The 24915-nt window shown below is 57.0% G+C and overlaps 2 protein-coding genes across 3 annotated transcripts in view; one reads left to right on the top strand and one right to left on the bottom strand.

Moving 5' to 3' along the window:
- Positions 1-8486, top strand: part of LOC308268863 (uncharacterized protein C16orf96) — a gene marked incomplete at both ends in the record, with an annotated part of 39973 nt that extends 31487 nt beyond the window's left edge. The window contains 3 exons of the mRNA XM_080703966.1: positions 74-176; positions 7092-7172; positions 8248-8486. Of these exons, the coding sequence (XP_080560092.1) occupies positions 74-176; positions 7092-7172; positions 8248-8486 (423 nt within the window). The remainder of the gene's footprint in view (positions 1-73; positions 177-7091; positions 7173-8247) is intronic.
- A 7485-nt stretch (positions 8487-15971) lies between these two features.
- UBALD1 (UBA like domain containing 1) lies at positions 15972-20898 on the bottom strand (the record flags this gene model as incomplete). Of its 2 annotated transcripts, none has more annotated exons than XM_080704467.1 (3): positions 15972-16322; positions 16667-16729; positions 20779-20898. In XM_080704467.1, the coding sequence occupies 3 exons, from the start codon at positions 20896-20898 to the stop codon at positions 15972-15974; spliced, it is 534 nt and encodes a 177-aa protein (XP_080560593.1). The 2 variants fall into 2 exon arrangements, with proteins under 2 accessions (XP_080560593.1, XP_080560594.1); XM_080704468.1 differs by having other exon boundaries at positions 15972-16247.
- Positions 20899-24915: the final 4017 nt, after the last annotated feature.

The raw sequence follows: 24915 nt of genomic DNA, 5'->3' as shown, positions 1-24915 counted from the left end.
CCGGCTTCTGAGCCTCTGTGGGTACTAGAGAGGCGGATGGAGGCGCTGCCTGGTGACCAGAGCCATCCAACAGGCCGAGGTGGACATTCTGGGAGTGGACGGGATCCTGTACAAAGGGCGAATGAACAGCCAGATCGTGCCTCGAACCTTGGCCTCCGTGGAGAGGGAGCTGGCAGGTGAGATGTGTCCCTCCCCGGGGGTGCCGGCCCGGTCTCCTTCTGCTGGGCAGGGTAAGGGGATGTAGGTGCCTTCCTTACACAATCACTGGCAAAAGCAAAGCCCCTAGCTGGGCATGGTGGTGCACACCAGTAACCCTAGTGCTTGGGAGGCTGAAACAGGAGGATCACAGGTTTAAGATCAGCCTCAGCAACTTAGCGACACTCTCAGCAACTGAGGAACTGGTCATGGTGGCACATGCCTGTAACCCCAGCACTTGGGAGGCTGAGACAGGAAGAGCCAGCGGCTTGGAGGCCAGGCTCAGCAACTTAGAGAGACCATGTTTCTGAGTAAAAAATAAAATAGCCGGGTGTGGTGGCGCACGCTTGTAATTCCCGCGCTTGGGAGGCTGAGACAGGAGGATCACACAGGTTCGAAGCCAGCCTCAGCTACTTAGTGAGGCTCTCAGCAACTTAGTGAGACCCTGTTTCCAAATAAAATATAAAAAACGGTCTGGGAGTATAGCCCGGAGGTAGAAAGCCCCTGGGTTCCACCCCCAGTACCACCAAAAAAATAAAAAAATAAAAATAAAAATAAAATAAAAAATAAAATAGGGCCAGGGGTATAGCTCGGAGGTAGAATGTTCCTGGGTACAATCCCCAGCACCATACACACATAAAAAGGGACTGAGGGAGCCGGGCGTGGTGGCACATGCTTGTAATCCCAGCATTGGGAGGCTGACACAGGAGGATCGCAATTTACAGTCTCAGCTACTTAGTGATGCCCTTTGCAACTCAATGAGACCCTGTTTCAAAGTAAAGAATAAAAATAGGGCTAGGGGCGTAGCTCAGAGGTAGAACGCCCCTGGGTTCTATCAACAGTTCTACAAAAAAAAAGGGGGGGGGACTGAGGGTGTAGCTTGGGAGTAGAATGTTTCTAGGTACCTCAAAAAATGGGGTCCCCATGTGTGCCAGACACCTCAGCAGCCACCAGGAGACAGTGGGGGAGCAAAGGAGAAGGGCTGTCCCTGCGGTCTGATCATGGGGGGTGGCCCGCTTGGGACCCACACACTGCCTATAAAGGGTTCTGGGGTCGTGGTTCTAAAGAACACCAGTCCATCCGGGAGGTGTCAGCTCCCCTGACGTCTCTGAAGAGGGAAAAGGAGTTGTTTAGTGAAGGAGAGGAAGAGCCTCTAAGGTGAGGGCCGCGGGCGCGGTGCCCTGTGCTGGGCAGGAGCCAGGAGGGAGTAGGCACTGGGGGCTGAGCCGACCTGGACTGTAGAGAGTTGGGGGGGCGATGAGTAGATGAGCGCCAGAGCCCGGAGCCCCCGCTGCGGTATCAGGGCCAGCGGACTCCTAGCTGGGACACCAGGACTCGAGATCCGTCTCTGGGCTCGCGGTGCCAAGCGGGGAGCCTGCCCACCACATGTCCACACATCTCAGGGCGTTTCCCCTGTGGGAAGAGGAGTTCTAAATTTTGCCCCTGGTTGGAGCCACAAGGTGGCCAGAATTGGACTCCACCCAGGCGGACTCTCCCTCGCAGATGGCCCCGCCGTCTAGAGGAGCAAACAGGTAAGAAAAGAAAGGGCGGCCTTCCCGGGTGTGCTGGCCAGGGACGCGCCCTGCAGCAGCTTCTGGGCTGCCACAGCCTGCAAGCATGAGTTTACTCTCAGTCCTGGAGGTCAGGTGTGGCCAGGGCCGGCCTCCCCTGGAGTGGCCACTCATCAGCCTCAGCATGGGGCTGCCGCCTTTTCTCTCATAAGAACACCTGTCTTTGTTTTTTTATTTATTTATTTATTTATTTATTTATTTATTTATTTGCAGTACTGGGGATGGGACCCAGGGCCATTATACCTCCAAGTGACACCCTATTTTTCATTCCTTATTTTGAAACAGGGTCTCACTGAGTTGCAAAGGGCCTCACTAAGTAGCTGAGGCTATCCTCCTGTCTCAGCCTCCCAAATGCTGAGATTACAAGTGTGCGCCACCATGCCGGGCTCATAAGGACCCCGTCTTTGGATTCAGGGCTCCGTGTAACCCAGGATAATCTCAAGATCATTAGTTACACCAACAGAGAGAGACCCTGTTTCCAAGTTAGTTGGCCGACGCAGATTCCAGAGGATGGGTCTTTGGGGAGACCATTGTGTGACCCACTCCAGGCCCCACCTTGTTTCCAGGAAGGCGAAGGCGGGACACCATCCCCCACCCCCCTGGCTGCAGATCCCATGGGAGAGGCCAGCCGGGCTGCAGGAATCAACCAGGGGGAAAACAGCAGGGGCTAATGTTTAATGAGCCCCAACTCGGTGACCTGCCCTCGCCCACAGCAGCCTGGTGAGGCGATTCACCAGTACACAGTGGAGGCCGGCTTGTTGGAGGTTAGCCCCAGGGGCGGCCAGGGCCTAAGGATCCCTGTGGGACGGCTCTCAGCCCTGATGGAGGGGGCTGAGGCACTTTTCCCAAAGTGGGTCTTTCATTCCAAAGACCCACACAGCAAACCAGAACTTGAACCTGGACGGTCTCAAGAGCTCTGCCCTGCCTGGGTGATGAAGCTAAGAAGTCTTAGAAATCCACTAGAGGCTGGGTGCACCGGCACACACCCATAATCCCATACTGCTGGGCAGGTGGCGCACGCCTGTAATCCCAGTCCTTGAGAGGCTGAGACAGGAGGACAGCCTCAGCTACTCGGGCCCTTCACAACGTAGTGAGACCCTGTTTCAAAATAAAGAATAAAAATAGGGCTAGGGATGTAGCTTGGAAGTAGAAGGCCTTGGGTCCCATTCCTATTATTGCAAAAAGTTAAATAAATAAATATAGCAGGGCGTGGTGGTGCACACTTGTAATCCCAGCATTCGGGAGACCGAGACCAGAGGATCACGGTTCGTGGACAGCCTCAGCTACTTAGTGAGGCCCTTTGCAACTCAGTGAGACCCTTTTTCAAAATAAAGAATAAAAAATAGGGCTGGGGGTGCAGCTCGGAGGTAGAAAGCCCCTGGGTTCCATCCCCAGCACCACAAAAATAAATTAATAAAAATAAATAAATAAATAAATAAATAAATAATCATAGTACTTAAGCAGCTGAAACAGAAGGATTGAAAGTTCGAGGACAGCCTCAGCAACTTAGCTAGACTTTTTTTCAAAATAAAAAATAGCCGGCATGATGGCACACACTTGTAATCCTAGCATTTGAGAGGCTAAGACAGGAGGATTATGGTTCAAGGACAGCCTCAGCTACTTAGAGGCCCTTTGCAACTCAGTGAGACCCTGTTTCAAAATAAAGAATAAAAAAAACCAATAGGGCTGGGGGTGTATCTTGGAGGTAGAATGCCCCTGGGTTCCATCCCCAGTACCACAAAAAAGAAAAAAACAAAACAAAACAAAACCCAGGCATGGTAGTGCATGCATGTAATCCCAGTACTTAGAAAACTGAGAGGAGAATAGAAAGTTCAAGGCCAGCTTTAGCTGAGTGAAGCCCTCCAAACTTTGTAATCACAGCATTCCCAGGCTGAGACCAGAGGCTCCAACAGCCGCAGCTACCTAGTGAGGCCCTTTGCAACTCAGTGAGACACTGTTTCAAAATTAAAAAGACCAAACCAGGCTTCCTGGCACATGGTGGCTCACCTTGTCATCCCTGCGCTTGGGAGGCTGAGACAGGAGGATCGCACAGGTTCGAAGCCAGCCTCAGCTACTTAGTGAGTTTCTCAGCAGCTTAGTGAGACCCTGTTTCCAAATAAAATATCAAATAGGCCTGGGAGTGTACCCTGGAGGTAGAAAGCCCCTGGGTTGCCAGGTGTGGTGGTGCACGCTTGTAATCCCCGTACTTGGGAGGCTGAGACAGGAGGATCGCACAGGTTCAAAGCCAGCCTCAGCTACTTAGTGAGGCTCTCAGAACATAGTGAGACCCTGTTTCCAAATAAAGTATAAAAAATAGGGCTGGAAGTATAACCGGGAGGTAGAAAGCCCCTGGGTTCCACCCCCAGTACCGCCAAAAAAAAAAAAAAAAAAAAAAAAAAAAAAAATTAAAAAGAATAAAAAAAAGGAATAAAAAAAGAAGCCGGGCGTGGTGGCACACACTTGTGATCCCAGCATTTGGGAGGCTGAGACAGGAGGATTGTGGTTCACAGACAGCCTTAGTTATTGAGTGAGGCCCTCTGCAACTCAGTGAGACCCTGTTTCAAAATGAAGAATAAAAAATAGGGCTGGGGGTGTAGCTTGCCAAAAAAAAAAAAAAAAAAAAAAAAAACCTGCAGCCAGGGTGTCTGACCCATTTGATATTGTTACTCATTACACAGAAGAACATTCCAGAAAAACATTCCTATGGGAAACAAGCTTAGCATCTCAGCCCCGGAGCAGCTGCAGCTTGGGCTGCCCGTGGTCACCCGTTTACCCTTCCCCGTCCTCTGATGCCAGCTCTTTGCCCCACGGAGGCCACCGAGGGCTGTCTGGACACCCGTGGCCTTCAGCTCCAGGTGCTGTGTTCTGTAGACCAGGCCTGTGTGGAGAAAGTGCTTCCCCACAGGCTAGCGTGTGTGCGAGGTCATGGCCAGCACCAGGGCTGTCCATCCGTCAGGGTTGTCTCTGAGGGCAGGCTAAGGGCAGAAGGGACCAGGCAGGACAGGGCCAGGGGATGCGCCAGTGCAAGGTTCAGGGCTGCAGGGGAGGAGGGAGAGACCAAAACCAGGCAGCCCAGCTCTCCGGCTCAGGGACGCGCAGGCCTCTCCCCAGCGGAACCTGCCTGCTGCGTACATTTCTTGTGATTGCTGTCACGGCTGCCAGGCAAATTCATATCTTAGTTCTGGAGGTCAGAAGTCTGAAATCAGTCTCCCTGGGCTAAAATCAGAATGAGGACAGGGCTGGCCCTTCTGGAGGCTCTGGGGACAGTCTGTCCTTTGCCATTGGCGGCCTCTGGAGACCACTCACCTCTCTGTTCCAAGTGCATCACCTGGCCTCAGTTTCCCATGCCATATCTCTGACTCGGTTCTCACCAGGGCCCTGTAATTACGCCTGGGTCCGCCGGGATGATCTGGGATGATCTCCCCACCTCCAAAGAGTCGGCTAAGGGAAGCCCCTTTGCCAGCAAGGGCACAAGTTTATGGCTTCGGGGGATAGGATGGCAGCCGACCGAGGACAGGTGATTCTCAGCTGCATGGGCGAAGGGGCTGGGGACCCACAGGTAGAGAGCAGAGCCAGCCCTAGAGGGCCACCTGTTGCATGATTCCGTTTCTACTGGATGCCTGGAGGAAGGAAATCCGTGGAGACGGAATGAAATCGAGGTCTGTCAGTGGGAACAGGGAGTGGCTGCCTGATGGGTATGCAAGCCATGGGACGATGACCATTTCTTGGGAGTAGGTAGAGGTGGTATTGCCCAACACTCGGATGGACTCAGTGCCCTGAACTGTGCACTGAAAATGGTGAAATTTAGCTGGGCATGGTGACAAACGCTTGTAATCCCAGCATTAGGTAGGCTGAGACAGGAGGGTCATGGTTCGAAGCCAGCCTCAGGTATTTAGTGAGACCCTTTGCAACTCAGTGAGACCCTGTTTCAAAATAAAGAATAAGAGAGCCAGGTGTGGCCGGGCGTGGTGGCGCAGGCTTGTAATCTCAGCACTTGGGAGGCTGAGACAGGAGGATCACACGGGTTCGAAGCCAGCCTCAACTACTTAGGCTCTCAGCAACTTAGTGAGACCCTGTTTCCAAATAAAATATGAAAAATAGGTCTGGGAGTATAGGCCAGAGATAGAAAAGCCTCTGAATTCCACCCCCAGTACCATACACACATACACACACACACACACACACACACACACACACAGCCAGGTGTGGTGGCACATGCTTGTAATTGCAGTTTTTGGGATGAGGCCAGCTTCAGCTACTACTTAGTGAGGCCCTTTGCAACTCAGTGAGACCCTGTTTCAAAATAAAAAATAGGGCTAAGAAGCTTGCCATGTTGGCACAAACTTGTAATCCCAGCATTTGGGAGGCTGAGACAGAAAGATCGTGGTTTGCAGCCAGCCTCAGCTCAGCTACTTAGTGAGGCTCTTTGCAACTCAGTGAGACCCTGTTTCAAAATAAAGAATAAAAAATAAGGCTGGGGCTGGGTGTGGTGGCGCTTCCCTGTAATCCCTGTGCTTGGGAGGCGGGGACAGGAGGATTGCGCTGGCGAAGCCAGCCGTGCTGGCTTAAGAGACCCTGTTTCCAAATAAAAATATAAAATAGGTCTGGGAGTGTACCCCGGAGGTAGAAAGGTTTCCAGGAACCCCAGTACCACCTAAATAAATAAATAAATAGTAAGGCTGGGGGTGCAGCTCGGAGGTAGAATGCCCCTGGGTTCCATCCCCAGTACCACCACAAAACAAAAATAAATTTAAAAAGGAAGGCTGTTGCCGGGCGTGGTGGCGTACGCTTGTAATCCCCGTGCTTGGGAGGCAGAGACAGGAGGATCGTGCAGGTTCAAAGCCAGCCGCACGCGCTGGCTTAGGAGACCCTGTTTCCAAATAAAAAGGTAAAAATAGGTCTGGGAGTGTAGCCCGGAGGTAGAAGGGCTTCCAGGAACCCCAGTACCACACACACACAAAAAAAGTAAGGCTGGGGGTGCAGCTCTGAGGTACTGCAAAATCAACAACAACAACAGAAGATGTAGCTCAGAGGTAGAATGCCTCTGGGTTTAACTCCTAGTTCCAATAAATAAATAAATACAAATAAATAAGGCTGAGGGTGTAGTTCTGAGGTAGCATCTAGGTTGATTCCAGAGGGCATGTGCATGTACACACACACACACACACACACACACACACACACACACATACCAGCTTCCTTCCCTCTGGACTCTAACAGGCCAGGGGGACTGCACCTGCGAGGGATGGCAGGGTCAGTGGGGTCCAGCCTGGGCTGGGTGGGGCCTGATGTGGGCTCCCCTACCTGTTTTCTCTCTGCCCTTAGCTATGAGGGTGCCTGGGGCCCGGGCCGCGAGCCTGTATGATTCTGTGCGCTCCACTGCCTTGCTGGGGGCCGTCTACCCCCGTGAGTACTGCCCCTCCCCCACCTGGGGCTCCTGCATGTCTCTGGTCCCTCTGCGCCCCAAGCCCGGTCCCCTCCCTACCTCAGCTTCCTCCAGTCCCACCTCCCGGCCGCACTGTCGCCAGGGCCCTAGGGAGACTGTGTGCACCTCCACCCAGCACCCTGCACTCCGACTGGGGAGGCGGGCCGTGCAGCCTGGCATTGTCCTGGGGTCTTGCTTCACCCTTCAGGGGAGTTTCCTGGCCCTGGATGCCATCACAGAAGTCCAGGCCTGGGCACCTGTCTCCAGTTCTACCTGGAGTGGGGCAAAGAAGGCCACTGACTGCCCCGGGCTGGGAGGACTGAGTCCCTGGTCTGTACCACCGTATTAGGCACCTAAGTCACTTTACAGTTTACAAAGCACGTTCTCTTTTCTCGTCTTCTCTGATCCTGATGCCAACTCAATACTGTGAGTCTTTTATTGTGGGGGGGCTGGGTTTCACTGTGTTGCCTAGTCTAACCTTGAACTCGAGATCCTCCTGCCTGACAGGCGTGGTGGCGCACACTTGTAATCCTAGCATTTGGGAGGCTGGCAGGAGGATCTGGGTTGGTGGACAGGCTCAGCTACTTAGTGAGGCCCTTTGCAATTCAGTGAGACCCTGTTTCAAAATAAAGAATAAAAATAGGGCTGGGGGTGTAGCTCGGAGGTAGAATGCCCCTGGGTTCCATCCCCAGCGCTGGAAAAAATAAAAGATCCTCCTGCCTGAGCCTCTGAGTGGCTGGGTCCACGGCCTGCGCCGCCTGTATGCGCTGGTAGTGCATTTGAGGAGGAGAGCGCTGAGCCTCCAGCCCCAGCCCCCAAGCCAGGGTCCCTCTGGGTGTTGTGCTCCTCTCTTGCACCCATTTCCAGAACCATGTATTTTGGGTCACCCCCAGGAAGTTTAGGGTGCCCGGGACTAGGAGAGGCTGCAATCATCAGCTCTGCCATGGTCCTCAAAGCACCTCCAGTCCTGGGCTTCTCTCTGCTACCCCCATGGGGAGGGCCATATCCAGCCAGCTCCCAGGAACGTTCTTGGGTTTCTCCTGCCCCTACCCCCAGCCCTGGGTCACCGCTTCAGCGCTGGCTCAGCCACCTTCGGGCCTCCCTCCGGGATGTTGGCTCGGTCTCCATCCCTGCCACCTCGGCCGCCATCCCTGCCGCCTCTGCCGCTGCTGCCACCACTGATCCCACCCCCGCGGGACTCCCAGCAGGCCCCGGGGGCCACCAGGCACTGGAGAGCGCACCTCGAGACCCCTCGAGCCAGCAGGAAGTCTGTAGAGGATCCTGCCAACCCGTGAGCCCCCACCCCACGTCCCCACCACCTCCGGGTCCTATCCAACTGCACGGCGAGAACCAGGGCCCTGAGGCTGGGCCAGGAAGGGGTGCAGGGCCCCGGGCATAGGGGAGACTCTGCACGGGACACCCTCACACTGACAACAGAGTCACCTTTCTCCAACACAATCCACAGCTTTCAAGTGAATTTCCCACCAAGCCAATTGAATTCCTTGGCCAATTCTCAGCATGAGACATTGAGAGCAGGCCTATGTGATCTTGGCCTGCGATCCTCTTGTCTCAGCTTCCTAGTACTGGGACTACAGGTGTGCGCCACCACGCCTGGTTTAGTGGTGTTCAAATAATCCTTGTCCTTTCGTTTCTTTCTTCTTTTTTAAACGTGGTGGTAAGGTTTGAACCCAAGAGCGTTCTACCTCCAACCTGCATCCTCAGCCCTGTTTTATTTGGAAAGAGGGTCTGGCTAGGTTGCTGAGAGCCTGAGGCCGACTTCAAACCTGTGATCCTTCTGTTTCAGCCTCCCCAGTACTGGGATCACAGGCGCGTGTCTTCACGCCGAGCAATCCCTGCCCTTTCTATTTTTTGGATACGATGTTGTCGGGTCCAGTTCCCACGGTGGCTCCTGCCCCTGCGCATCTCACTTGGGGGCCACTGTTTTTACTAAGGCCAGTTTTCCCACAGGAACCAGACTGCTCTGTGCGCTCCCTTTTTTATGTTTCTACCAGTAATTACTGTTCTGAATCGGACTGTTTATATTTACTTCTCGGCTAATCCACAAGGAAACGGGTGCGGCACCCCTGGAGTATTCCAGAATTGCCCAGGGCGGAGGGCCACAGGCCTGCCTGAACCTAGCTTACAGCCCATGCCGTGGTGGACAGCGCCAACCGTGGGTCACGCTGTCTCGCCGTAGCGATTCAGTGGCCAGCCTGGGAACAGCGAGCGAGGACTCGCCCATGCCCGCCTCCCCTGGGTTTATTCCTTCTCCTTCCTGGAAGTCTGCGGGCCCTCCTGCCCCATCGCGCCCTCTCCTTTTCCTTTTTGACTGCTGACAGTTCTGTCCTGCTTCACATGCAAACCAAGCTCCCCTTCCCAGGTTTGGGGCACAGCCCTCGCCTCACTGTGGCATTCACTAGATCTCTGGGACAAGCTGGGACTTGGGAGCTAGTGGGGAACATGGTCCAGGGGAGCCAGGAGGGTGCTGGGAAGGACGAGGAGCTCCAGAGGCCATGTTCCACGGAGCTGGCGTGGAGGAGGGCTCCCTAGCTGGGGGCCTTCAGCGTTTGAGGACACGGGGTGCCTGTCCGTTCCCAGAGCTGCCTGTGGCCCCTCATCGGCTCCTGGAACCACCCTTGGTCTGACTGGTCTTTTCTTTCTCCGAGGACCGCGCCCAAATGAGGTCAGGCTCTTCTGGACCCGGGAGACTCCTGTCTGTGGGCTGCCTTGGGGGGCATTCCCGACGCAGCCCCAGCCCCACTTTCATGTCACAGATGAGTATTTTTTGGCAGCTTCTGTCAAAAATAAAATCTTCCGCCTTTCTGAGGAGAGATGAGGGCCTGGCTGGTGGCCTTGCCTTCGCAGTGTGTGTGCAGGTTCACTGGTCCTTTTTCTGGTTTTCACCTAGGCTCAGCCTCCCAGTGTCCCTGTCCAGGACCACCCAGGCTGAGTGTCAGCAGAGATTCCCAGCTCGTTTCCTTTGGTGGCGGTCCTGAACTACCCTGGTGCTGGGCAGATCAGGGGTCTCAGTAGGCCCAGGGTCACAGAGCAAAGCCCTAGCTCCTGCCATGCTGACTGGGGGGGCTGTGCATGAGCAACAGGGCCCAAGCTTCCATCCCCATGGGAGCTGTGGCTGCAGCTCCGGTCAGCCAGGGAGCAGGTGCTTTGGGGTGGAGTGGCAGCCCCTGCCAGCCATGCCTGAGTCCTCCTGGGCCCTCGAACTGCACACACTCCCCAGACCTCACGCCTGTCCCCACTTGGCATCTTACAGGCAGGTTTTCAACCCACGGGTCAGTGTTTGAGCGGTTCCTGCAGCCCCAGGAGCCCGGGCCCAGCAGGTTAGCGTGTGGCCCCTGCACTCTTAATGGCCTCTGGAAGGTGGGGTTTTGGCTGAGAGTAATCCCAGAGGATAGTCCTGTGGGGAGGAGGACCTGCAGGTCTTGGGAGGCTGGGAGGGGGGCTGCCCCAATGCAGGGTTCCCTGGGCAGCTGCAACCCGTCCAACCAGTGGAAGGCACTGGCATGGGGGGGGTGCCAGGAGAACCCTGTTTTGAAGGGAGCCCAGCTTCTTCCTCCACAAGGGGATAGCAACACCTTGCCTGGGACATAGCTGTAAGGCCAGGCTGAACGGGTAGGGCGACCAGCACCCCAGCTTGCCCAGGCGTGAGGGAGGTTTCAGAGACATAGGACTTAGTGAATTGACCTTGTGTAGGGGGAGGCTGGTGGGACTGAAGGAGCCCGCTGGGCGGGAAGGGGAAGGAGCCGTCTATTGTGGAGCAGAGGGGCCAGGGGAAGGAGCCGTCTATTGTGGAGCAGAGGGGCCAGAGGTGCTGCTGGAAGGTGGCAGATTGTACAGGGAGCACCCTGCCCACACCACCACTCCAAGCGAAAGGCCTCAGAACATTTCCCCCTCTTGAAGATCACAAACTTGTTAACCCCAAGGCATAACTACTGACAGAAGCAAACGTGTGTTCCAAGCAAGAGGATGCCCTAGACAGATGCACTGCGGTGCCCAAAGGCAGGGAGGAGAAAGCAGAAGTCCCCGAACCAGGAAGAAGAGCCTCCGGGGACAGGGCGCATGGCTGGCCTTGATACGCCATCCTCTGCTGGACTCTGACTGCCCATGGATCTAGGGGCTCTAGGCAGACTCTCCAGACAGGACGCCGGAGGAGGGGCGTCTTCTTCTCACCCCTTCCTCCCTGTGTTCATGGCTTCCTTGGGGTCTCTAGACAGTGAGCCCATCATGCCTGTGCTGTGCGTTGGCCTCCCAGAGCAGCAGCATCCCCCCTCCCTCCAGGACTCCACCTTCCCCGCCCCACCAGGGCTGTCTTCTTTTAAAGCTCACTTAAGACACATATACTGCCCAGAGACAAAGTGTAACGACACACCCAGAGACCTTTCCACAAGCAGGAGCTGGGAACGGCGTGGCAGTGAAAGACGGCCATCTTGGCCACGCCAGGAGGCCGCCCACCCCGGAAGGCCGGTCTGTGTCAAAGGACTCGTCTGTCTTTAGTTGGGAAGGATGCTGTGAAGAGCCCCTCAGAGACCTGCACAGCTGCAGCCGGCCTCGGAGCAGTGTGGTTCTCTGGGCTGGCCGCAGTGTGTTCTCAAAGAACCTTGCTGGGCCACTGGACAGGCCCTAGGGACACTCGGCAGGCCCTGGGTGCGGCCTGGTATTCAAGACTCTTGCAGGAGAACAAGCACTTCTCTCTTTCAGGCTGTCTGAAGGAGGAGCCGGCCTGCCACAGTAGAGCTTAGTGTGGTGTTCCTCTGCCTGGGGTCGCTCCACACCCCGGAGCTGGGATGCTCGCTTCTCTAGCCACTCATGGTGAAAAGCAAGGTCCCGCCGGGCGTGGTGGCGCATGCTTGTAATCCTTGTAATCCCCTTGCTTGGGAGGCAGAGACAGGAGGATCGCGCAGGTTCGAATCCAGCCACGTGCGCTGGCTTAGGAAACCCTGTTTCCAAATAAAAAAATGTAAAAATAGGTCTGGGAGTGTAGCCCGGAGGTAGAAGGGCTTCCAGGAACCCCAGTACCACCAAAAAAAAAAAAAAAAAAAGAAAAGCAAGGTCCCCTCAGTCCAGCCGATCCCGAGGCAGCAGCTGGAAGGGGCCATCCATGTGACCAGTGGCACGGAGGGGGCCAGCCCAGTAGAGGCCAGCCAGGCTGTGTCCCCAGCGTGATGGTCAGCTCTGGCCCCTGTGCCCTTGAGGACATTTCAGCCATATACTTGAGTTTCCTAAGTCACAAGGGAGGCTTTTTGCATAAACCTTCCTGAATTTAAAAGACTGGCAGACGTATTTAACAAAGTGTGTAACACTGCATACAAGCCACACAGCCGGGACTTAGGGTTTGCAAGCCGAGGTATGTACCTCTCCCACAGTGGATTTGAAGGGGGCGGCCGCCACTTGTCGGCGGGCAAAGCCAAGCCTTCGTTCCCCTGTGCTGCTACACCCTCCGGAATCAGATGGAGAGCTTGAAGTACATTCTTCTGAGCAAACTCACGCAGGCCGGCTGTGTTTTTTAGAGTGGAGTTTTGGAAACAGTAAAGTCTTCTGGAGCTCCAGTGCAACGGGTGAGCAGGGCACGGCCTGCTTGGCTGGACTTTAAGAAACAAGGTGGTTATCCTGTGTCGCTCAGGCAGCTCCCAGGAGGTGCTTCTGCACAGTGTGGTGAGGGAGGCTCATAATGGCGTCTGCTCTGCTAGAACTCAGCCCCATTGCCTCTTGGCAACTTCCTTTTGAGTACGGGGTGTCACTGGCCTTCGAGCTTTGCTTCCGAGCTTCCAGGCGTGGGTTAAACCACAGAAGGTTCCAGGTGGCACCACACGAGTTCTGGGCTACACGGCGTCTGGCTCCTCTGGAGCCTGCAAGATGTTCAGGCCAGGGCTGAAAACAGGCTTGCCGAGTGGGAAACACCAGCGTCCCAAGCCCGGGCTCCAGCCCTCTGCTGCCGAGGGGTCCCTGGTTGCTCCTTCCTCCACCCTGCTTGGGAGACCATCAGCCCAGGCCCCTCCTCCCAGGCAGGCACATCCAGGGTAGGCCGGAGCCTGGGCAGGGACCATCTGCAGGTGTGGATCAGCACTAGTGGCTCCCAGCTGCTGCGAGTGAGCAGGCACCTGGGAGAGGTTTTATTTTTAGCAACAGCTCTGAGGTGTAACTAGCGCACCATGAAGCTCACCTTTTCAAAGTGTAAAGTGAGTGGTTAGTGTAGGAAGATTGACTGTGGTTATCCACCTGGGGAGCCTTGCTCAGGTCCCGATGTAGGGGAACAGATGCCAACCCCAGGACTAGGGAGGAGCCCTCTACAGGGCAGCTGCCCTCACCAAATGTCAGGACTTTGTTGGGGCACTGGGGACAAAACCCAGGGGCATTCTGCCTCTGAGCAAACCCCCAGCCCTATTTTATTGTTTTTGTTGTTTTGGTGGTACTGGGGCTCCTGGAAACCCTCCTACCTCCAGGCTAACTCCCAGACCTATTTTTATACTTTATTTGGAAACGGTCTCTTAAGCCAGCGCAGGCAACAGGCTTCGAACCCGCGTGATCCTCCTGTCTCCGCCTCCCAAGCTCGAGGATTACAAGCGTGCACCACCACGCACAGCTTATTGTTTTTAAACAGGGCCTAAGTTGCTGAGGCTGGCCACGAGCCTACAATCCTCCTTTCTCAGCCTCTCAAGTATTGGGATTACGAGCGTGCACCACCGTGCCTGGCTGGATGCAGATTTTTGATTGTTTCAGCAGGTAGGTTTCTGTCGAACAGCAGTAATGTTCATTACAGCACCCACCACTGGGACAATCACGTCCCAGACAAGTGCTGAGGCCGGAAAGCCCGGATCTACAGGGCTGCCTTCACGTCACTCCAAGCCCTCCAGGTCCAGCCCACAGTGGCTCCAGAAAGGCTCAGTGGACAGCCCCAACCCCAGTATGTAGTAAAGACTTGTGTAGCACACTGCCTATACTTTAGTGTCCAAAATGGGACCAGGGGCTCCAGTTAGAATGAGATTCTGACTTAGGAAGTCTGGGCTGGGGCTGAGATACTACATCTCTAACAAGTGATGCCACTAGTTTGGGACCTCACTTTGAGCACTAAATTGTCCATTGCAGGCCACCCAGAGGCATTCTACCTCTGAGCTACTCCCCCCAGGGTCTAAGTTGCAGAGGGGCCGCCAAATTGCCGAGCTGGTCCTGAGCCTGTGATCCTCTGGGTCTCAGCCTCTCAAGTACTGGGATTACAGACCTGCACCACCATGGGCAGCTCCACTGGGAGTTTAAAAATGGGTGCTCCCGCTGGGTGTGGTGGTGCACTCTTATAATCCTAGTACTTGGGCCGAGACAGTAAGATTGCAGGTTCCGAGCCAGCCTCAGCTACTTAGTGAGACCCTGTTTCCAAATAAGAAATATCAGGCTGTGGGTGTAGCTCAGAGGTAGAACGCCCCTGGTTCCATCCCCATCACCAGGGAAACTGTTGCTCACCCCCCACTGCCCAGAATCCAGACTGAGGGCCATCTGAGCCCCGTGCCCACAGGAGAGCCTATGCACCTAACCCGAACTCGCTTCGATCTGCAAGCCTTTCCCTTCCACTCACTGGGGGTGGCAATTCCTTGAGACTTTTCTTTCATCCCTGAGCAGAAAAGCTACAGGGGTAAACTCCTGAAGCCAGAGACACCCTGGCCTCCCCCTCGTCCTCTCCCTCCCGTTACACAGCATTCCAGCAGACGGGCCACCAGGCTGCCCCACTCCAGCTGTGGTGCTGGCGCAGGGGCTTGGAGGATCCTTATCAGTCCCGTGTGAAGCCCAGCAAGACGCAGGCAGTTGAGAGGCCTGCCTACTCAAAACTGGGGTGATCTGTCCATCGGAACAGGGAAAAGGGTGGGATTCTGGGAACACAAGCTAGAAAACTAAGTCCACGGAAAAGCCTCAGGTGGGCGGGAGCTCGCAGACCAGGTTGAAGCTGGAGACAGCAGTGGGCGGGCACGGGGTGGAGCTGGGCGAGCCTGGGGCGGCCTGAGCACAGCCGGCCACCCTTCTCCAAGAGCCAGCTGGCAGCAAAGCCAGGATGTGAGGCAAGACCCGGAGCCTGGTGGTGGTTTGGAATTCTTTCTTCTGTTAAAAGGGGGAAAGGAGATGGGATCAGGTACCCCTGGGCTCTGGGGGAGGCATGCAGACATCCCCAGCAGGCAAGCGCTGGGGGATGGGAGGGAAGAGTCCTGGAGCTTCCCATAATCCTTTTTTCTGCAGGGAACAGCAATGCTGGCTGGCAAGGGGTGGGGCGAGAGGCAGGCCCTGGGGAAGGGGTGGCGGGCAAGGGGCTCACTCTAACATGCAGAGTCCAGCTGCCCCGCAAACTAGGTTGCTTTTTTGAAGAGCGACATACATATAAATACAGACACGGCTACAGGCGCACATGCGGAGGCGGCTCTGCATTCCCTAGCGTGGGGATCCAGGCCTGTGGCCCAGGGAGTGCAAGCCAGGAGCCTGCTGTGTCTCCCAGCACCCCTGGGCTGGGGCGGGGAGGATGGTCTCCAAGGTGCTGTCCACCAGGCAGGCACCCAAGCCTCGCGGGGCCGCACCCCTGAGCGGGGCCGCGGGCCTGTACTCCATCAGCTCGTGCGCAGCTGTGCATGCTGGCCCGAGACGTGTCCCCGCCTGGCTGGAGTCCAGTCTCTCCCCTCCAGGACTCCGGCGCACAGGGGTGCAGGCAAAGGAGGGATGAAGGGGCCCGCGGAGACGTCCTCTCCCCCGCCCCACGGGGTGCTGGCCTCGGGAGGGGGGAGGGGCCTCCCTTATCTCTCTGCCTCCAAGGCCGGGTGGGCCCTCGGTTCTGCGGCAGCCTGCTGGGGGGCCAGGGGAGGCCAGTCTGAAGCCGGTGAAGAGGGGGCCGGAGTCCACAGGGGCGGCTGTGGCTGATGGCTCTGTGGGCCCCCAGGGGGCGAGGCTGCTGTTGGCCAGCTGGGTCCTGCGAAGCTGCCGGTGGCGGCGTGGGGGAAGTGCGGCGGGGGCGACGTGGCTGTTGTGGCCATGGGGCTGCCGCTGCCGCCACTGTGGAAGCTCTCGGAAGCCTTGAGCCGCGAGAACATGGTGAGGGCATCAGGGAAGTTGGGGGGCGTGGCGGGGGTGTTGGCCGGAGTGCACATCTGTGAGGGAGAAAGGAGAGCGAGCCGTGAGCAGCCCTTTTGAAAGGCCCAGTCCCACAGCCAGTGGAGAGCAGGCGTGTGCCCAGCCACCGGGAACCCCTGCACTACACGGGCTCACGGGGAAAGGCAGATCCACGCACAGCGATCCCAGGAAGAGAGCCCAAGTCCCACAGGGCGCTCAGGCTGTGCCCCTGCTGCCCATCTTGAGATGCCAGGACCACATGTACAGCCCTCCACGAATGCCCCTGGACGGGGTGATTGCACTCAGTGGGTGCAGGCCTCCTTCCTCTTGCCAGATTGGGAATCACCGTGGGGCTGCCCTAGGGTTTCCAGGGGACACTTACCATCTGGTGGTGGTGGTGGCTGTACGGGATGTTGGTCTCCTGGAAAAAAGCGCTGAGGGCCGTCTGCAGGAAGAAAGGCTATGCTCAGCACCAGGACCCTGTCCAGCCCTCCGCCCTTGCTCCCAGGCCCTCTGGGGATTGGTGCCACCCTGGCTTGGCCTCCAGTTGGGTAGAGCCAGCTGAGGTGGCCAGGCAGCAGCAGTAGGCCCACCACACCTGGCCCTGGCCACACCCTGGGGCAGGGCAAATCGGATGCCCACAGGCCACCTCCTGTTTGTGAAGCCCCCCCCCCCTCGCCCCAAAGCACTGCTGCTGTGGCTCCAGGAGAGAATACCCTCATCTCATGGGGAAGGCTGTGCACCCCACCAGCCCAGGCAACGCCATCCAGTCACCATTCCCATGGACGGCAAGTCTCTCCTCTCCTCTGAGCCTCAGCTTCCCCATCTGTGAAGCGCTTCTGGGCCCAGCCCACCTCTGGCTGACCACACGGCTCTGCCTCTGTCTGGGCCTTCGTTTCTCCAACTGTATCCTAAGGAGCCTGGACCAGGTGGCTTCCGGGTTCCTCTCCTGCAGCAGTGACCCTTTAAGAGCACCATATTCCAGCTGGAGAGCTTGGAATTCCGTAGGAGGACCTGGGTTTTACAGGTGCCCAAGCATGCTGAGGACATCCTCAAGGCAGAGAACCCGAGGGCCTGAAGACAGCTCTCCCCACACTCTGGCCAGCTGCTGGTCCCCAGCATTGTGCTGGGAATGGGGCAACCCAGTCTCTCTTGGGAGCAAGACTCCATCAAAACCAGGGAACTAGCCAGGCGTGGAGGCGCACACTTATAACCCCAGTACTTGGGAGGCTGAGACAGAGGATCACAGGTGTAAGGAGAGCATCAGGAAGTAGTGAGACTCTTTTATTTATTTATTTTGTGGTACTCAGAGTGGAACCCAGAGGCTTTCTACCTCCGGGCTATACTCCCAGACCAATTTTATACTTTATTTGGAAACAGGGTCTCACTAAGTTAGTTGCTGAGAGCCTCACTAAGTAGCTGAGGCTGGCTTCGAACCTGTGCGATCCTCCTGTTTCAGCCTCCCAATTGCTGGGATTACAAGTGTGTGCCACCACTCCTGGCTTGTGAGACTCTTATCGACCTAAAGAGACTGTTTCAAGACAAAAATAAGGCCGAGGCTATAGCTCAGAGGTAGAAGCCTAGATTCAATCCAAAGGACACCCCCCCAACACACACACACACTCCCAGGGAACTTACCACTTTTTTTTTTTTTTGCAGTACTAGGGATGGAGGCGGGGGGGGGGGGGGCGCCGGGCCGCATTCTACCTCTGAGCTACACCCCTAGCCCTATTTTTTTTGTTGTTCTTTATTTCGTTATTTATATTGTGCAGTACTGGGGATAGAACGCAGTGGCATTCTACCTCCAAGCTCCACCCCAGCCCTACTTTTTATTCTTTGAAACAGGATCTCACTGAGTTGCAAGGGCCTCACTAAGTAGCTGAGGCTGTCTGCAAACCATGATCCTCGTCTCAGCTTCGTCTCAGCCTCCGGAATGCTGGGATTACAAGCATGTGCCACCACACCCAGTAACTTATCACCTTTAACACCAGGGGCCTGCACCGGTTTAGAGAGAGATTTGTTTGGTTGGCAAAAAGCAGAGGTGGGGTTAAGACCCTGGAGTGAGCCTCCAGGCAGAGGCCAAGGAGGGTGGTGGGATGCGGCCAGAGTGAGCCCTTCCAGGAAGCAGCTCAGCTCCTCCTGGAGGTCCTGGGCCGTTGTGGGGGAGGGGCCCCAGAGAGAGTGCTGGCATTTACTGTATCCTGCCTGGGGCCCTGTGGGAAAGGCAGGAACCCAACCCACCCGCTGCTCTTGCGAAAGCGCTGGGCGTCGAGGCCTGGCAAGTGTGTGAGGGGTCTTCTGGGCCCGGGAGCCTCGTGCCCCGCTGCCCTGCTCCACCAGCCGAGGCTGCCCAAAGCCAACTGACTTCCTGACCCTCCTACTCAACACACCCAGAAACCCAGCCTGCTCCCAGGGCTTTTGTCACTTTGTAAAAAAAAAGTAAATTCAAATAAATTATTCTGAGAATTTCCTGCTGGAGCCACCCAAACAGGCATGTTTGGGACTCAGGCAGCGGTGTTGTTCTCTCAGCTAAGACCCCCTGGCAGCAGAGGATGCTCCCCCAAAGTTCAGGCTCATTTTGCAAACCAACCCAGGCGCCTGGGGAGACACCCAAGGCCACAATGGTGAGTTCTCCCTTTGCATGAGTTCTCCATTGAGAAACATCTGCCCAGCTAGGCACAGGTCCCCTCCCCCGGCAGCCTCTGCCCCCATTAACACCTGAATTGAGGCTGTGACCCAGAAACTAGGCCTGGTCCTGGTGTGTGCTGCCAGCCAGGTGGGAGGCAAGCATGGAGGAGGATGGGCTAACCATAAGGAACCCTTGTCACTCCCAGGCAGAAGCCTGAGGTTTGGGGATTCACTGCCTCTGGCCCACTTATCCAGTATTCCCCATATTTTGGAGGGTACCAGAGATGAAACCCAGGGACCTTCTACCTCTGGGCCACCCCCCCCCCCCGACCTATTTTTTATTTAGAGCCTCCTGTCTCAAGTAGTTGAGGCTGGCTTCAAACCTGCGCTCCTCCTGTCTCAGCCTCCCAAGAACTGGCAATGCGAGGATGTGCCACCACGCCCAGCAGCATGCCCCATTTTGCAGATGGTCAAACAGACTTAGGGAGCTGAGAGCACAGGGTTCCTGCCCCTGTGGGTCCCAGAGCCCTTTAGTTTGCAGGATGCTCCTGCCTTCCTCATGACAGTCTTCCCCAGACACTTCAATCCCTAAAATGTCTTGAGGGGTGCATCCTGGGTGCCAGGCTTGGAGGGACAGGCTGAGTCCTGAGCACAGGGCCCACCTCCCACCTGCCTGCCCAGCCCAGATGTGGGACTCCAGCAAACTGCCATGAATGTGGTTTTGCAAGTTTTGCCACATCCAGCCCTAGAGACAAACAGGGCTGATTAGGGTTGTTGGCCAGGTGGGGAGCAGGGAGCTTCCCTCGTGGGACTGCAAGGGGGAGGCACAGAGCTGGCCACTCAGGCCTCAGGGGCTGACTCACTCACTGCTTCCCCCAGGCACAGGCAGAGAAACTGAAGCTATGGAGAGCAGCCATGCCGCTCCTGGGTGAAGACTGGGGGACGGTGGCCCGGGGCTCTCTAGCAGAAAGTGAGAGAGGGTGGACGGGCCCAGCCAGCTGATTCCAAGCCGGGGAAATTCTGGTCTCCATCCTACCCCCAGGAAACCGAGCCGGAGTCTGTGGCTCCTGGTTCTTCCCAAAGGCAGGAGCATCATTCCCAGGAAGTCTCCCACAGAGAAACCAGGTTCCTGGACCACAGTTGGTCACTGTCACTACCAGAACAGCCAAAGGCGCAGACTTCATCCTACATACCACCACCCTGGGGCGATTTAGAGAGTCTTGGGGCGGGCGACGATCAGAAGGTGTCTTGGCAGCACAAACGGCCGACAGCACTACTACTCCATAGGTCTGCGAGGGCCGGGGGTTGGGAGCCGGGCCGAGGCAGCCCCACCTCCTGCCCAGCTGGCCTGGAAGCCGGTGAACCGTGTACTCCAGTCCCGGAAAAGCCCTCCTAGTACAAGTTCCCCGCCAGCACAGGGGGCACATGGCCCCGCAAAGCGCCCCCTTGGCACACGCCTGGAGCGGGGTGCACGGACGCACACCCCCACGCTGTCGTGTGCGGCTCCGGCACAGCGACACTCACTGCACGCTGTGTGTACACAGGCCGCAGGCGTCCGCGGCGCGCACACACCCGACAGACAGGAGACGCCGAACCGCCACCCGACGCCACCGAGCGCGCCCACATGCCCACAGCCTTCCAGGGCCCGGCTGGCGCCGGGGCGCGGTGCGTGCGTAAATACAAGTGCACATGGACGTGTACGCACACGCCGCCGGGCCGCCCGGGCGCTCGGACCCCGGCCCCACGGCCGCCCCGGGCGCCCCTTCCGCGCGGCCGTTACCCCGACAAAGGCCCGAGCGGCCGCCGGCGCCGGGGCCGGGGGGCCGGAGGGCCGGGCACGTGTCCACGCCCGCCCCGGCCTCGCACCTCGAACTGCCAGTGGGCCGCCTGCAGCAGCTGCTTCGCCTGGTCGGCCGCGCAGCCCGCCGTCAGCACGAACTGGTTGATCATGACCTGGTGCTTGAGCTCGTCCATGTTCACGGACATGGCGCCGCCGCGCTGCCCGCTCGGCCTCCCGCGCCGCGCGCCTCCGCCTCACGCGTCCACCATTAGCGAGCCGGCTCGGCTAATACAAATATTTACCGTGCGCTCTGACTCACCGCCGCGCGGCCGGCCGGGGCATGCCGGGACCTGTAGTCCGCGCGCCCCCGCCGCGGGGCCGGGGGTGCGGGCGGCGTCCCGAGCCACAGCACCCTCGGGCGCCCTGGGGTGGCCGCCCGCACCCGCCGCACTAGGCCGCCAGGCTGCTAAGGCTGGCACGGAGTGGGCGCCCGCTCGATCCCCGCCTCCAGGGCGCCTTCCAGGACCCCCGCACCCCCGCGGGCCCTGCCCAGCCGGCTCTCCGCCCGGGACGGGCTGGTGCAGCCCCTCCCGCCTCGGGGCCCCTCTCCTGGCGGCACCCACTTCCCCGCGCAAGATCTCGCGTTCTCGGCCGGCAGCCTCAGCGCTGCGGGCGCGGGCGCCAGGACCCCGCGGAGCCAGTTCCGGAGCGGCCTGGGACTCGCACTCCCAGAATGCTCCGGTTTATTTGCCTCTTTCGGTCGCTGGTGACGTCACTGAGCGAGGCCGTGCCTGGGCCAATGGGCCGCCGCGGGGTGTTAGGACCTGGCCATATAAGGTAAACAAAGCCGGCCACCCAATGAAGCCGCGGCGGGGGCGGGAGGGGCGCGTCACGTGGCGGGCGGGGGCGGGGCCGGCGCGGGGGCGGGGCGCTGCGGGCAGTGTTTACAGCCCCGCACATGCGACTTCCGGTTGACGTTGCCGGTGGGAGAGCGGCTGACGCTGGCGGGGATCGCGGCCGAGGGCTGGCGCGGTCGACCGCTCCCAGCGGCCTTGGCTCCGTTCCTCGGGCCCCCGACCCCCGGCTTCTCTTTTTGAACCAGTGTCTTTGGAGCCTTAGCTCTGTGCCTGGTTTTGATCCGTTTCCGGGCTACCTGAGAGCAAAACCGGGCCCTCGACCAGGCAGGCGGCTAGTGGCAGGGGCGTGAATGCCCGAAATCCCAAGGACAGACGCAGCCCTGTTAGTAGGAAGCTGACACCAGAAAGCAAGCACAGGTCCTGGGAGTGGGCTAAGGGCCACTGAAGGGTTTTAACAGATCCGATCCCTTGTTCAAAATTAGTATCACCGTGTGTGTGACAGTCTGGGTCCCGGGGGGGCAGTACCAATTAGGCGATCTTTGGAAAGTGTGTGTGTGTGTGTGTGTGTGTGTGTGTGTGTGTGTGTGTGTGTGTGTAGCAGCCTGCATGCTCTCAGTGAGTGGAGCCCTGCCTGGGCCTGTCAGTTCTACCGGGGACTCGCCCAGTGGGTGGTGAGGGGACAATGGGAAACTGGTGGACAGCAATGGAAAGGTCCCAGAATGGGGTTAGGGAAGTGAAGGAGGCTGGGGCACCAAGAACTAGGGTGCCTAGCCCTGGACCTCTGAGGACTAGGCCTGGGAGGTTGGCCATGGAGAGGGTGGGTCACTGCGTGTCCCCATTTCCTATACAGGCACCTTCTCTGGCAGAGCTCTCTACCTACCGGAAATGGAGTTTTGGTATCTTTCCTGTCCTGTGAGTGACGGACCATAGGTTGTTTTTTTTTGCCGATTTCGATGGGCCAAGATATTTTTGCTCTTGCTGAGTGGCTTTTTATCGCTGCTAAGCATCATATGCAAAAGCTAACGTGGGCAAAGGCTCAGCAGGGTAGGCGCACGGTGGGAAGCCGCTGAGTGTGACTCCCAGGACTACCGTTGCCATGGGGACTGCCACAAAGCGGGTGGGAGGTGGGCGGTCTGGGAGCCCGACGGCCTGCGTGTCAGTCTGGACTCGCTGTGTACTCTGGCTCTCAGTTTCAGGTTCTTTTGTGAAGCTCCGAGCTCTGTGGGAGATTATGCCAGAGAGGCCACTGGTGCACCCGTCTTGTAGAAAAGGAAGCCAAGTCCAGGGCACCCAGGGGGCCAGTGGGAAGAGGATAGGGAGGGAAGATGGGCACTGTCCTGACGGGGCGCACTGGGGCTCTCGCTCAGGGAGGCAGGAAGTGCCCCCATGCCCTGTGCCCTGCTTTCAGCCAGGCACCACTCAGTTGCATGGCCAGGTGTGCCCAGCCCTGAGGAGCCTACCCAGGCTAGCAGAGTTGTAGGGTGGGGCAGATGGGAAGGCAGGGGCAAAGGTCGCTCCACTGGCCACCAGGCTAGTGCCTCACCTCAGCCTACTTGTTTTCTCAGGGATGGCAAGGAAGGAAAAACAACTTTTTTTTTCCAGCCAAAATCAGATTAGCCTGGTTGGAGGGTGGACTTTGGCTTTCTTAGCAGGCTGGAACAAGACCTGACTCCTGGGGTCAGGAGGTGGGGGAAGGAGGAGAGTAGGTTTTTCCAGCACCGCCTTTCTGCCTCCCTCTTACCTGAGGGCCAGGGAGGAGGGCCTGGCCAGAGTTCAGGCAGCCAATCAGGGAAGGGTGTCAGTTCCCTCCGTGGCCACCTGGCCGCTTTCTGCCATTTGGTCCTTGTGGTTTGGCTCATCACCTGTCACAGAGTCGCACGATAAATATTTGTTGAATAAACAAATGAGTCACTTAAGATGTTGATAGGGCAACTTGGATCAAATCGGGAAGGACCTGTTTCCTGGCTGGGTGAGGATAAACAGAAAAATACTTAGAGGGTCTCGCCGGGACCTCGAGTCCAAAGCGCTAAGAAGCAGTCCGCCGATGAGGGCTTGCGGGGTCCAGACTCCACAGGGAGGATGCACTTGGTGCTGTTTTTCAGTGGGAACAGTACGGTTCTCGCCAGAGCTAGTGTTTCTTCTTGCCTTACCTTCCTCTTCTGTAAGTTGGGGATTAAAGTAAAGTTTACATCAGAGAATGAATGGGCTACTACCTGCAAAGCATGATGCCTGTGCATCTTAGTTTTAGGGTAGGAAGATGTAAACAGGATAGTTCCAGCTGGCTCGGTGGTACACACTTGTAATCTCAGTATTTGAGAGGCTGAGACGGGAGGCTTGTTGGTGCGTGGCCAGCCTCAGCAACTTATTGAGACCCTCAGCAGCTTAGCAAGACCTATTTCAAGGCAAAAATTAAAAAAGGTTGGAGGTGGAGCTTAGAGATAGATGCCCCAGAATGAATCCCCAGTACCAAAAATACTTAAGTAACAGGCTAGTTCTCAGACAGAGGACCAGAACTGTCCTATAATTTCCAAGTCCCTTTTTCATTTGGCTTCCCAAGATTCTCTCTCAGTAAGGGTCATTGGACCCTGGATTCTGATCCCTAGAAAGGCAGAGAGCATTTTAATGTGTACAATTCATCCACTATGCTGAATTTTCCATCAGGACTCCTTAGCCGGCTGTGTATCTTCCTAGCTGTTCTTTTGGCACAGCAGGCCTGACTTGGGAAACACTCTTCTTGGAACTCCAGTCCCTCAGCTGAAAAATAGGCAAAAACAGACAGACCTCCGGCCAGGCGTGGTGGCGCACGCTTGTAATCCCTGCGCTTGGGAGGCAGAGACAGGAGGATCGTGCAGATTCGAAGCCAGCCTCACGTGCTGGCTTAGCAGACCCTGTTTCCAAATAAAAATGTAAAAATAGGTCTGGGAGTGTAGCCCAGAGGTAGAAGGGCTTCCAGGAACCCCAGTACCACCCCCCAAAAAAAACACCAGACCTCTGTTTGGCCTTCTTAAAGAGGTGTGAGTGAGCCGGGCGGGATGGTGCATGCTTATAATCCCAGTACTTGGGAGGCTGAGGCAGGAGAATCGTAGGCTCATGGCCAGCCTTAGCTACTTAGTGAGGCCCTGAAACTAAAGAATAGAAAATAGGGCTGGGATCCAGGTGTGGTGGCGCACGCTTGTAATCTCAGCATTTGGGAGGCTGAGACAGGAGGATTGTGGTTTGTGGACAGCCTCAGCTACTTAGTGGCCCTTTGTAACTCAGTGAGACCCTGTTTCAAAATAAAGAATAAGCCGGGCGTGGTGGCGCACACTTGTAATCCCCACGCTTGGGAGGCAGAGACAGGAGGATCGCGCTGGTTCGAAGCCAGCC

The sequence above is a fragment of the Muscardinus avellanarius genome (genome assembly GCF_963383645.1).
Source record: "Muscardinus avellanarius genome assembly, chromosome: 10".
Lineage (NCBI taxonomy): Eukaryota > Metazoa > Chordata > Mammalia > Rodentia > Gliridae > Muscardinus > Muscardinus avellanarius.
This window is presented reverse-complemented; position numbering and strand designations above follow the sequence as displayed.